This window comes from Dermacentor andersoni, chromosome 5, assembly GCF_023375885.2.
Source record: "Dermacentor andersoni chromosome 5, qqDerAnde1_hic_scaffold, whole genome shotgun sequence".
Classification (NCBI taxonomy): domain Eukaryota; kingdom Metazoa; phylum Arthropoda; class Arachnida; order Ixodida; family Ixodidae; genus Dermacentor; species Dermacentor andersoni.
In genome coordinates this window covers 153909090-153922829 of record NC_092818.1, presented here as the reverse complement: position 1 = coordinate 153922829, position 13740 = coordinate 153909090, and the positions used below count along the sequence as shown (strand labels likewise).

The 13740-nt window shown below is 47.6% G+C and overlaps 1 protein-coding gene across 4 annotated transcripts in view; it reads right to left on the bottom strand.

Moving 5' to 3' along the window:
• Window positions 1–13740, bottom strand: part of LOC126531417 (beta-1,3-galactosyltransferase 1-like) — a 55115-nt gene that overhangs the window by 15655 nt on the left and 25720 nt on the right. Inside the window, exon 1 of one of the 4 annotated variants that reach the window (XM_050178934.3) lies at window positions 5391–6321. The exons of the other annotated variants lie outside the window; for them this stretch is intronic. Within the exon in view, the coding sequence (XP_050034891.2) occupies window positions 5391–5470 (80 nt within the window). The 5' untranslated portion in view covers window positions 5471–6321. Of the gene's footprint in view, window positions 1–5390; window positions 6322–13740 lie in introns of those variants that run through there. 4 annotated transcript variants of the gene reach the window in all.

The window sequence follows — 13740 nt, the reverse complement described above, 5'->3', positions numbered from 1 at the left end:
ATTTTAGAATTTACTGCTATGTGCAGTCTAATGAAGCACCCAGCTTTTATCGTCTGACTATAAATTTTCGCTTACTTAATGTACAGGCGCGGCCACTGCTAGCGAGAACACGGAGCCCGTGTCGCAGTTCCGCGGAGTGCCCCACCACCGGCGCCTCATGAATTCTTACGGCGCAGGCGCAAATGCGATTGGCGAAAAGCCCGGCGTGTCATCTGCTTCACGAGGCGCCAGTGGTGGCGCTCCGCGGATCCCTGCCACGGGCTCCCGTGTTGCCGCTAGCAGTGGCCGCACCTGTACGCTATATACAGACAAGCTACCAAAGCCACTTTCAGCCGAAGTTCTTCCCAGCGGACCATACGGCCGATGCGGACTCTCTAAGTAAATATCTTTATTCTAAGCCCAAATTGACCCCTGTGACCCCTGTGGCCACTTGTGGACCCTTGCGAACTACAGTCCCGAAAATACAATACTCTTATTACCTGCGTCTTTGAGACGTACGTGCTGTCGCGCAAGAACTTTGGGATGTCTGAAGGGTTACATACTGTGGTGGATCGCCCGTGTAGTATAGACCTTCTTTTCTCTTACCACCCTCTCCTGTGACTGCTGCGGAAGAGCACAGAAACATTCCGTGTCTGCATGGAGACAAGGTACCTGTGACTAAACGGCTTATATTTATAGCCGTTTATCCTATCGCTACAGATGTGCTGGTTAATGGCTCTGTTATGTACGGAATTATGCGATGAAACAACAAACGCTACATAAATATCCTCACCGCAACAAGCAAACGCCAAGTGCATCATTTCTTTTAAAGCAAATATTTTTCTAGAACCGTGCGGCTATTCGCTTACATTGACAATCGTCGTCGATTGTTCCTGCCCAAGATTTTATTTTACTTCAGGAGAGAGAGAGAAACAAAATATTTACAGAAAGGCAGAGAGATCGGCCTGAGCTTTGCTCTGGCCTGCTACTCTACGCCGGGGGAACGGGACGGGTAGAAAAAGGGCTGATGAATGATCATGATTCTGTGGGAAGGAGGTGTGAATATACAAGCCCACAACGTCGCGCTATCTCTAAAGCCGTGCGTCTAACCCTGGTGCCTTACAGAAAGACTATAACGGCACCTGTAATCGAGGCTGCGCTGTTTGCATTAGGCCGCCGTTTCGACTCAGTAAATGCGGCTTTCTGCTTTAGAGCATGAGATCGCGGATTCGGTTCCCGAGCGCACTCATTCCGACAGGAGCGCAATGGAAGAAATGCACGTGCATGGAAATAAACATGATGTTTCTACCATTTAAGAACGACGTGCCGGCGTTCAGAACCATGCATTATGTTGAGGACGGTCAATAACATCATTTGAAGGGGAAGAAACGTTGAAAAACGAAGACAGCGTCCTGAGCCTTGAGCGCTTTTCCTGAGCCGCACTTCGTGATTTTTCGCCTCTCGCACAAGCATGTCGCAGAACACAATAACACATGTCACAGAACACAATCCGCTACAATAACCCCTAATTATAACGGAAAGGAAATCATCGTTCCTTAGGAGACCCATACGTAGGGCCAATTATGCTTACTCCCGAGTGTAAAAACAGTCAGTTTCGAAACCCCATAAAAGATGCGCGTTCATTCGGGATTTTGCTTCACGGCAATGATATAAATGTCCCACCTCGCACGGCTCACAAGGCGGTCACGGAATTCTTTACTGCCACGTGACTTCAGAAGAACGACAATCTTTTGAGATTTGCTGTTCGTTCATCACTTCTACAGTGCAAAGGACCAAGACGGTCACTTGACTCGTGCCTGCAGTACTTGCTCACATGTGATTCATTGTTGTGTGATGTGCTTCCTCTTCGTTGGCATCATCCCGCCCCACGTTTCTTTCTTTATTTTCTCTATATTTTGTGAGAAGGGGTGGTGCCCATTTCGCGGGAGAATTTATGGCCTGCTTTTCTGTCGATTTCGTAAGGAGTTCGTATGTTTTTATAGCTATGGTACTAAGAAAAAAAATTATCCAGCTGCCCCTTTGGCTCGGCGTCTACGGGGCAGCAAGAGGACACGGGTTCAATCCCTGGTCGTGGCGGCCACATCCTTCAGAACGGAACGCAAAGAAAGAAAGAAAGAAAGAAAGAAAGAAAGAAAGAAAGAAAGCAAGAAAGAAACGTACCCGCTAAGATATAGAACACGGTCGGTCGTTTAGGACGATCAGGTTTATGGTATCAATAATCAGCTACCGAGTATCTGGCGTAACCTTACTATTGCATCTTGTGACTTCCTTAATCCGAGAGGGCCATAAAGATGAGGTTTGATCAATGCGCTGTATAATAACGATAATATCCCACTCACACGGGGGAAGTATGGGTAATAGCTGAAGTCGATCTTTGCTCAACGTTTCGCATGCGATGAAAGTACCAAGCTTGATCAGGTATAACAGGCTCGAAGTCAAGCGTTCATAAAATGCGTATGTGTAGCGGCACAAAATCTGCATCTTGCTAGTTAGGCATCGACTTAATAGAAGATGTTCATTGCAATAACAGCGCTAGCTACAGAGCAACCGTTAGACGCATCAGCACGCTTGCTTGCCCCTGTGGTCGTATAGTTAGCGCTGTTTTTCTTTTCTATCTTTTTTTTTTTTTAGTTGGGCTAGTTGGTCGAAATCTTCACGTGTTCGTGCGAAGTGTTCATGTGATACAAATTCAAGAAGAAAAAAACACGCCTTATAAACCAATCGAATAAAACTGAATCCTACTGCAAGTCACTCGTGGTTTCGTCCCATGTCACCGTGAAAAATACTCGTATCATTCACATGTACAATAGGAATAGTAAAATTACTTCATGGCTGAAATTTTCACATTAAATCAATTCCTCCTAACTTCCATAAAATCAAAAGCGCGTTCGAGGGTGTAAAGCCTAACACAAAAGGACGCAGATGTCCTCTTCTGGAAACAAATACAAGATGGCACGATTGGTTTGTTCTAGAAGTCATACAACACAGGGTCCACTTTTCCACAGTGCAAAGTCGAGATATATTGCATGTTACATGGCTTAAATGTTACATAGCAGCCGAAGACGCTTTGCTGCAACATGCAGCTTTCTTTTTCTTTTTTTAATTCGAACACTCTTTTTCTTATAAAACAACCTACAACATTCACTTAAATTACGTCATTACAGATAAATTATTTGCAGAAGCTTACATCATGTGGAAGAAAAATCAAAGCAATTCGTTCAATATATTGAGTAATCACATTAATTCACTTCGTAGTAACAAACATTACGGCGCACGTTTCTTTATCAGAAAGTCGACGGTAATCCTCGTAAAAAGTCACAGTTGCGTGTTTCTACGCTTCAAGATGGCCGTGTAGCCCGACGTAACTGACGTCAAATCGCTCACTCGATTGACTTCATAACGGCTGCGGCCACGCGAAGTGTGGCTCGTGGTGCAACACCCCTCCGCCCCCCCCCCCGCCCCCCTATGACGTGCTAAGGCGGCGTAAAATGAAGCTTCACCACACCGCACGATGAAGCTGTCCGCACCGGCCCTATTGCCAAAATGACTGTACGCAGAATTGGGATTCGCGCAAAGCGCCAGCCGGAACAAGCTCAGGGAAGAGGAAGTTGCGACGACACCTTGGCTTTACGTCACACTTCTGCGTCACGGAGGCGTTGGACGGAAAGAGCCGCCTTTCGGGGTGCAGCGTCCTGCAATCAGGTAAACTGGACGAATAATTTGACGTCAGTTATATTCTGGTCTGCATGATATTTAGACATTTAGAAGCACGTAACTAGGCTCAACGATACCCTCCAACTTTAAAATTTAAACATGTGCGCTAGAGTTTTTAACTAGGAAGGTAATTAATGTGAATAGTTTATTTAGTAAATGAATTTAGTTTTCTTATAGATGATGTCGACCTGGGCAAACAGTTCATCTCTAGTGACGTAATAGGAGTGAGCTTTGTAGGCCTTCTTCTTTTTTATCTTTTTTTTTGTGTGTTTGCGCGTGTTCGAAGTAACCCACACACATACAGGAATAGTCACTGAACTGTGACAGAAAAACATGAAAGGGAATTAAACTCTCCCTTGACTAAATGGCACTATTCCTTGACTGGGAAAGATTCCAACAAAGGGACAGGAAAAGCGATGACTGGAAAATAAAATGAAACGAAACACCGACTTGCGCAGCATGAATCACAAAAGACTCGCAGAATGCATGCCCCGAATTCCAGGCCCTTGACTTAGGCAATGAAGTAGCTTTCGTCAAGGCTGGCACTTTTCTTTTTTCCTGAATGCGCGCAAGTGATGAGTCGGCGGCGCCATGGCGCTCAGTTCAACTTCTTGGACAAGGCCCAAACGACAATTAATGTCTGTCAAGCAGCCAGGAAATTCAAGAAAATACCAAGCACAACTTGTAACCCTATTACAAGCAGGCGCCCAAGAGGCGACCGGACGAGCGATAGAGTTTCCTACAAAGATTACTGGGAGAAATACTGCCCCTATTCTCTATGGGAACCGCAAGCATTGCAGTTCGGCCAGCGACTGGATTGATGATTACATGGATTTACCTAAACTTCGTTCTTCTCACTTAAGGCGGCCTCGCTACTTTTCGAATTGTTCGTTGTCAACAAAATATGGCGTTATAATTTCAACAATTCGCAATCCTTCTGCATGGGTGTACATACTTATTGTCGTCTACTTTTTAAAATATGGGATTGCTTCGTAATTCAGGCCGACGAAGGTAGATAAAGCGTAGTAAACAAATCCGCAAGACTGTCTTAAGTCACACCCTTACAAAAATTTCTAGTAACTTCTAATAAATTTGTTTGGACAAATGTTACTAGAACCTACCAACAGTCTACTTTTTCCTACCGTTTTCAAAATTCTTAAATACTTCATACTAACATCACGTCGGCTATTAGCCACCGATATTGATTTGAAACCTTTTTTACAAACATTGTTTAAACGATGAATGAACATGCTTTGGACATTAAAAGCAGGATTTGTTGACCATCTTCAGATTTTTTAGAGACATTTTAGTAACATTCTGCTGACTTTCTGTTCCTTGATCTAAAAACATTTTAGTAACATTCAGTTAACTTTCTGTTGCTCGACCTATAGAAACATCCTGGTAACTTTCTGCCAACTTTCTGTCTCTCAACCTAGAAGCATCCTAGCAAGATTCTATTCCTCCACCTAGAAACATCCTAGTAACATTCTGCCAACATTCTCTTGCTCACCCTAGAAACATTCCAGCAACTATCTTAGTATGCTTCAAATGCAAGCACGAAGATCGGGCAAATTCGTGTACTAACCATCAAATCAATGCTAGCAGAGCGATTGCAGCGCCTGAGTTGCCTCTAGTAATTTTTGCAGGAAGCTCTATGGGGCGAGCCAATTTCTTACTCGGTTCTCTTTAAGTCGTCGTCGTCGTCGTCTGCGCCGGCTGCACTTCTGGCACTGTGGCGTCGTCGCGCGCGGGCCATCACGACACCGGCACCGGAGACGAGCAACGCAGCCACCGTCGATTCTTAAATGCGGACCAGCGACGGGCGCACGTGTGGGTCCCTTCGCGGGCTGCGCTGACCACTGCTTCCGGTCGCCCCGTGCTGCGGCCGCTTCCAACTATGCCGTTCCTCCGCATGACCTCCCAACAACACGTCTCACAAGAACGTCTGCCACAATAGGCCACGGCAAGTACTGCACCGCCGAGGAGACCCACTCGCTCGCTGGGGCAAGCGCGGCCCGCTGCCGGCATTCAGAGCAGCGGCAGCCGCTGTCGAGTGCCGACGCTGATTTCTGCGTCGTGCATCTTCCTACGGAGAGTCGCTGAATTGCACCCTCCTTTCTCTTGCGCCCTCCTTCCTCCCTCTGTCTTTCCGCTTCCTCCTTTCTTCTCGCCTTCCTTTATTTTCGTTCGCTGGCTCTTCTCTCTGCCGAGACGGTCACCAAGGCCTTCCTCGGGTTCTCGAGTCACGACGCATGGCGTTACCCGCGGCGGTTGTGTCAGTTTGCGCCTACCTTCTGCGTTGCAGTACTACGGTGCGTCGTAATGCCTATCCGCTCAAGCCTGGTAGTTTGTGCCCGGTGCGTCCTTCACGTTCAAGTAATCACTTTCCTCGTCATGGTATACATGCATTTCTTTCCTCATCTCTGGCGCCGCGACTTCCGCGATCCTCTCTCTTCCTCTCTCGCTTTTTTTTTCCTTTATTATTATTTTCGCCTCTGGCGCGTTGGGAGCAAATGGATTAGATTCGCTACCAGATCGATTGGGCTTGCCGTGAAAGATGCAGCGGGAGATTAAGAAGTGTGAAAAAAAATGAAACGATTTCGCCAAACAGTCGACTCCGCAGGGCATGCTTAATCCGTCCGTTTGAAGTCACGAACCCCCTGACCAAGACACATCGGCATCCGAAGGGGAAAAAAATCTCTGTTCTTTCCCCCGTCTACCTTTTCTCTGTAACCCTTGAAGTTAAAGGATCACTAAAGGCAAACATTAAGTCGAGCTAGATTGAAAGACTAGGCTCGCGTAATAACGAATTCTTCATTAGTAATGAAAACAGAGCCTTTGTAAGCGGGGAAATGACAAAAATAGAAAATTGGAGTGGCGCCATTTGTTGTCGACTAAGGTATCTCTTGTGTGTGGCGTAGCACCTCTGATTCACCAAGAGCGGCCCCTACCCGCCACTGCGAACGACATCGCCTTTCTCTGTTCACAACGGCCGAGGCGGCACTGCCGGCTCCGGCAGAGGAGGCTCGAGTGATCATAACTGGTAACCTGAAACCAAGCAGAGCCACATAGCGACTCACGCAAGCTGAACTCCTACACCCGCCAAGCAGTACGCTTAGTATATAGAGTTAAATTAGAAGACACAACAACGGCATACAAGGCGGTCACGTGGAGATTACGTCAGGTCCTCCGCTGTGGCGCGGGCGGTTCAAATTGAGAAGCAGCAGCAGGACCTTCGACGGCAATTTCCTAGGCCAAACAAAAGTTGACATATTGACATACAGAAAACGACGATAGACTTTTAGACGAATTCTCTGTCGATATAGCTCAACTTAAAATTTTTCTTTAGTGTCTCTTTAAGTGGAAGACCGATCCTTAAAACGCTGGGAACCTTGTTTTGGATGTGTTTGTTCGTTTATTAATTTGTTATTGTTCGTATAGGACGATTCGTAGGCATCGTGAACACTGCCATCGTATGCTGCAAACAGTCAAGCGTTTCCGCGTACATTAAATCTTTATTCCCCATTTTCCTAACCACTTAATTCTTACAGGAGCCAATATTCAAGCTTAGCAAGGTTATCGCAATGTCTCGCGGGTCGTATTAGAGGCAGCCGCGTAATCTCGTGAGAAGTTGGCGCCGAATTCACAAAGTTTTTCAACCCGTATTCACAAAAAGCTATTAGGATAATTGTTCGTGCGAGTAAATTGCAGTCAATCTGATGCTGGATAACATGAGCGAAGCTGGCCGGTCAATGGCAAGGAGCCCGTACGAACGCATTGCAAAGCCTCGTGAATTCGACCTCGGCTCTTATAAAAAGTTATAGCGTAATATCATCTTATGAATACTACTTTATTGGTCGGTCATGTTAGGTGAAAAAAAATATCAATACTGATTAAAACTCTACAAAGCTGATCGAGCTGGGAATCGATCCAAGGACCTCTGGACTAACGATATGTTTTGTCCATGATGAGGCGGCGGCCATGTATGCAGGATAGCTCAGGGGCAGAATTCGCAAAGGTTTTCGTTCGTAAGTGCTGTTTGCTATTGATCGGCCACCTTCACTTACAATACGCAATCACGACTGCCTGACATCTGCTCTTACGAACAGTTCTGGTGTAAGTATTCTTTTGTGAATATGAGCCCAGGGTCCGTATTCACAAAGCAGCTCATACGCCAGACTTACAAAGCGAAAAAGAAAAGAAACAAATAAAGACGCTTAAACGCTAGAGAATTGGGAGAACAAGTACCAGCCAGTCGTAAGCACGAGCATACTATTAACAAAGGCGCCCGACTAACCACAAACTGTTTTTGAGAGGAAAAATCTTCGTGCCCGCATTCAGGAAAAAGCTATTACGCTGGAATTGCTTCCAAGAGCAAATTCCACCTAATCGCTGATGCTGGACATGCATACATTAGCGAACTCGGCCGGCCAATAGCAAAAATTACTAAGGAACGTAAAGCTTGGTAAATTCGGACCCACGTTTCGATACACTCAATTTTGTTAAGCCAAGTCAATATTTGTTCCTGCACTCAACTAACATGAATGCGTTATTATTTATGGCTCCGAAATATTAAAACTGCATCATGCCTGCACCTCATGTAAGGACCATTTCTTCAGTGGTTAACGGGAAAATCAGTTCATGAAGCTGTGATTTTCCGTGCAGGCAAGCAGACCTTTAATGTCCGGCTGCTGTGTCCTGCCGTTCTTTTTTGTTTTTTTGTTTTTTTTTTTACCACAAAAGTACGCGGGTTCCCGCGGAGGGCGAAACCGGCAAATCTCTAGGGCTTTTTTCTTTACACCTTTCTGTGTATTTAAGTGTAAAATGAAAGAGTTTTACATGTTCTGACAAGATCAGCATCTGTTACGATTAATTACCTATTTATTCTTTACAAAGAAACGGCATATGTCAACAGAAACTCCGATACGACGAAGAGGAATGTCGTGTGGGCGCTTGAGGGCACAGTTACGGACGAGCTGCAGTCACCGATGGGGGCGAAATGCGAAAACACCCGTGTACTTAGATTTAGGTGCACGTTAAAGAACCCCAGGTGGTCGAAATTTCCGGAGTCCTCCACTACGGCGTGCCTCATAATCAGAAAGTGGTTTTGGCACGTAAAACCCCATAATTTAATTTTTAATTTTAGCTCCAGTCATTTAAAAAATTAGGCGCATCACCACTGCCTGTGCGCTCACTACGAAGCCTGCGCGCATACCTCAATTATTGACGAAGTCGCACATTTTTGCACAGTTGTGCGGCAACTGTGGAAGCAAGCTACATTGCAGTGGCTTGAATCTATCGGCATCAACGTTTCCCTAGTCAGACTTGTTACGCCCGCTGTTCGCACTTTCCACTTTCTGCGTGCGCGAAGTCGTGAAAATTTCCGCCTTTCATTCAGGTTATACCGCGACAGGGGTGCGAAATTCGGAGCCGAACCAAGTCGGCAACATGGCCACCCCGACGCGTGTCCTGCCCGCGGTCGAGAGCCTCGTTTATTCTCTTTCATATTATGTCATTACGTTCCCGGCGACGACGTAAATCGATGCACGGCTCGCAAGACAGGAAGAGAGCCGCGGGGGACGTCCTGCCAGCCGCTCTCACCACGCGGTCGACATAATCCACGGGGCACAAAGCCGCAAAAAACAGGCGCATTAACGCTTCGCTTCCCTCGGGTATAAGGACAGCAAAGCAACAACAGGACAGACCCCCACCCCCCTCCCAACTCGGCTTGCACGAACGTGCAAAGTCGCGCCGTCTTCCCGATTTTTTTTTCCCCTCTGACCCGCTTTTTTGTCTAAGAGTGCGCTCGCCACTTAGCCGCATGAACGCGCACTTTCACGCTCCGCGTGCTGGCAGATTATGGCTACGGACGCCGCCGAGCGAACCTCGCACTGCCAGCACCGCGTACGCTTCCGTCCTTTTTTCTTGCGCGAGAAAAAAAAAAAAACTATATTGCACAGCAAGGGGTGCGTCTCGCGGTCAGTCACGTGACGGGGCAGACACTTGCGTATTCTACACCTCGCGCCGTCTGCGCAGCGACAGCGGAAGGGGCCAAGCTGGCAAGTGACGTCCGGCCATAAAATGTGCGTGCGTGCATGCGTCTGTGTATGTGCTTTGGGAGATGGGGGGAGTAGCGTGCAAGGGGTGTTGCGCTGCACGTTCGTGTTGAGTTCGCGGCCAGAAAGAACCAGCACGAGACGGTGACGTATCCCTAAATTCGTGCAGCACTACATAGGAGCAAAGCGGGTCCTGTTGGCGTCGGCACGGACTAAGGTGTTTACGCATGCTTTCTTATTTTTTTGCCGATGGTAATACGACCGCGTGAAAGCCGATATGGCGTTGCTCGAAAGCGCCGCTCGCAACAGCAGACATCATGCAGGCAACTCGCGGAGAAAGCGGATAACGACGCCTGGGGCGCAGCGATACAATGTTAAACTAAGACGGCGATGCCGGTTTAATGTTGCAGCTTTCCCTTGGTTGCGCGCTACTACTCCGTCGTGTTAAAGATGCAGACAGCGCAGTGAAGGGAGCGAGAGACAGATCATGCGGGCTCTTTAGGCGCAGCGACTTCGCAGTTATCCAGCCTATTTTCATCACGAACAGCCGCAGCGATGGAAGACGGACCATTCATCTGGAAATATAAACAACGCGTCGCTAAAACCGTGCAGTGCAGTGTAAGCTGTTGCAAGCGTTAGCCAATCGGCAGCCGAATTCCCGGAGTTGTCTGGAAGTGAAAGCTTTTCGTATAATCTACCGGCTAGTGCGAGCTGGCCACTGTGGTTATAAAAGCCAAGGTGTCGTCCAATCGCGAGCCTCCTTTGCCTGCAACCGACATTGTGAACTCAACGCCTGATTGGCTGACGCGACAACGACAGTCTGCACCCCCGTTGCACGGCTCTTCTAAAGAAACAGAAAGCAGCTCTCGTCAGTCTTCGCCGCCGGCACCGCTAGAGCGGCCGAGCGTAAGCGAATCAAGCTGCTGCGTGCATGCCCAATGCGGGCGAGCTGCGCCCGGGGGGCAACCGGACGCGACAGCACGAGCGATATCCAGAAGAAGGAGCATTGGACGACGCCAACTCCGCCGACGAAGCTCATTGAGTTTAACCAACGACGGCTCGAAAGAAAGGCGTGTGCTGTGTGCACGACTTTGCTGGCGACGAAGCGCGTCAAGAGCTGACCCCGGGGCTACAAGGCATCCCGCAGTTGCCATCCCAGCGTGCGACTGGCTGGCTAGCAAGCTTTCTCTTCTTCATTTTTTTTTTCTAGCTTTTGGTCGAGTACATGTGCCCGGCGCTGAGGACGACACTGCTAAGTGGTAGGACGCGCTGCTCGGGGCCATCGGCGTGATGGTTTGAGTGCTGACGGCACGAACTCGAAACGAGGACTCGCCGCTAAAAGGCAACGCTGCCCCTCCCTTGCTACGAAGCAATGCCTACAGGCATGGTTGAGAGAGCATAGCTCTACAAAACGACGACAGAAAGGAAACAAGAGCACTCTTGTGTAACATTATGCTTGCCGGACCATTCGATATGCATCAAGAGTCTAGCAAGAGAGAGAGAAAGAACATTTAGCTCTCTAGTGTGTGCGTGTGTGTGTGCGTGCGTGCGTGCGCGCACCAACATATTAAACCATCTATTGTAAAGGCAACATTATGAACGAAATTTATGAAGCTTCCCAGAACCTAAATGTCTAAAAGCATGAAATCAGATAGCTACCGATTCTTAAGATACGTAGTAAACTTCGTTTCACAACTTCTCACAAGTTCTGTGCCTCTTCGTCCCGTCTTATACGCACTACGCCAATCGCATTTCACAACCAACACAACCAACAAATCCAACGTGTAACTGTATTCCTTTTATCACAAGTTTTCCCGGAGTTGTGCTACCACACTCAAAATTATTGCCGCTCTCATAACTACTACGAAACAGAGCCAGTCTGCGCTTTCCTTGTGCAGCTTACTCACCTCAAATCCACCCAAATCTTGTGAATGTTATAACATCTCACTCCGTCAAAATATCTGTCACATCCGTGCGAATTTCCGGTTTTTCGGCACCCCACTCTGCTCCTTTACCAGACCACCGGTTATTCTTTCTAGCCCCGTTCCACTACTTCCGCTTGACCTCAACTACAAGGTGAGCTACTCAAATGCTCTCTCATCACATGGTGCCTTCATGTTATCCATTACCGTTGCCTTTGTCATTTTTCTGTTACATCGCGCGTTGCACTACGTTTAACTTCTTATCACGTTTCTCTGTGATTCTTAAATAATTGTCCCCATAGATAATCACTCGCAGAATGCGCCACCTATATGCGTGATTCCAAAGAATGTATGCACTGTTCGCTTCACTTTGCTGACTGCTTGAAGCCTCTGCCTTACGGGGGTACGAGCCAACGCTCCTGGCCCTGCAATGCCGCCAGGATTGGCTCATATTCTTGCTGACGGACGCGGACACGATAAATGCACGAAAAATGGCCACAAGGCTAACAGCTTCGCTGTAATAAAGTTCCTCGTTATAGGATATTGGTAAGCCGTCGTCCAAGACTTGAGAGTCAATATCATACGCCTATTATTCGATTAGAGACTTCGTTCTTGTGAAACAGATATCCTGTAACTTCCATACTATTCGGTTAAAGAATTCCCCGCTTGTGTCCAATTTCATCGCGTTCCATGGGCCAACTCGAATAAGGACCAGTCATAATAACGTTGGTTGCCTTTATGCCTCCGCCCTGGGTGCAGTGGCGCAGGCCTTGAGGCCGTCGCAGTTCATCACGCGTCGTAACACCATCTGGAAGCGAGCGCTCTCACGGAGTCGCCGCATTCCAGGGTAAAGACTGCGCGCCGAGTCGTCACGTACTATAGACGGCAGCCCAGATGGAGCGAAAGCACCCTCCTGTCCCAATAATAATCGTTCGAGGGGGGGCAAACATTTGCGAGGGAAAGGAAAATGAAAGGGCGCAGAAGTGAAAAGGCGAACCCGCATGGCGGCGTAATTGCATCGCGGCGTCATGCTGGGGAGGAGAGCAAATAGGCGCTCGCGAACTGATGGCGCAGTAGAAACGTTCGCTAGAGTTTCCCCCAACGGGCTGCTGATGCCCCATTCGCGATCTTTCTCGCAGGTCCGGCCTCGTCGGCACCACAGAGCAGTTCAGCGGCTCAGAGTCGAGAGGTTCTCCCACCCATCAATCTCCTAATAGTCAGAGCAAAATTAGCTTTCTTTTTTTTTTTCTCTTGATGTTGGCGGTGGTGTTCTCGAAGATGGGCGCCGACTACAGTGAAAGCCTTCGCTGGCACGAATGGCCAGGCGATACGTGCTATCTCGCGCTAGAAAAGCGATGCTGCTGTACTGCGAACGAAATCAACATCGCTCACTGTCTGAGTTGGCTGCACTGATCGTTTCGCTCGGGTCGCGCATCCCGTGAGGCAAAGTATCCGGTGACGACGGATTTGCCGTTGCGTGAATACTGTCACGTATAGCGCTAATTAGATTTGCGCGGTAAGTGGGAACCTGAAAGTAAGGGTGATCAGCTCTGCCCACTGCAATAGCATTTGATCTTGTTGTTACCGCCAAGTGTCTTGTAATAACCAAATGAGTCGGCTCTCACATCTTTACCTTTCCTTCTTTTTAGAGGTTTCCTAATAACAAAATTTCTGTATCGATTCATATACGAATACGATAAAAACGACGCCCGAATATCGAATTGAATATTGAATATTTTCTTATTTCTGAAGCGACATTAAATACGAAGCTTGCGGAAGTCCGTTTGACAAAAGAAATCAGGCTTACATACGTCGATACACCTATCTGATACTGCTTACAATTAGACGTCCGATTACCTGAGGAGTTTGTAAATGATAAACAGTTGTTTTGAATTATCAGGGGCATCACGACAATGACACCACAGAAATATTGCACGTTAGCAGATGCACGTGCAGTATTGTGTTCGCTAACGGAGAGAACTGTGATACTACACCAGCGCGCATTGTTCTAAATGCATGCAAACAAGGTGTGACAGGTAAAATAATAA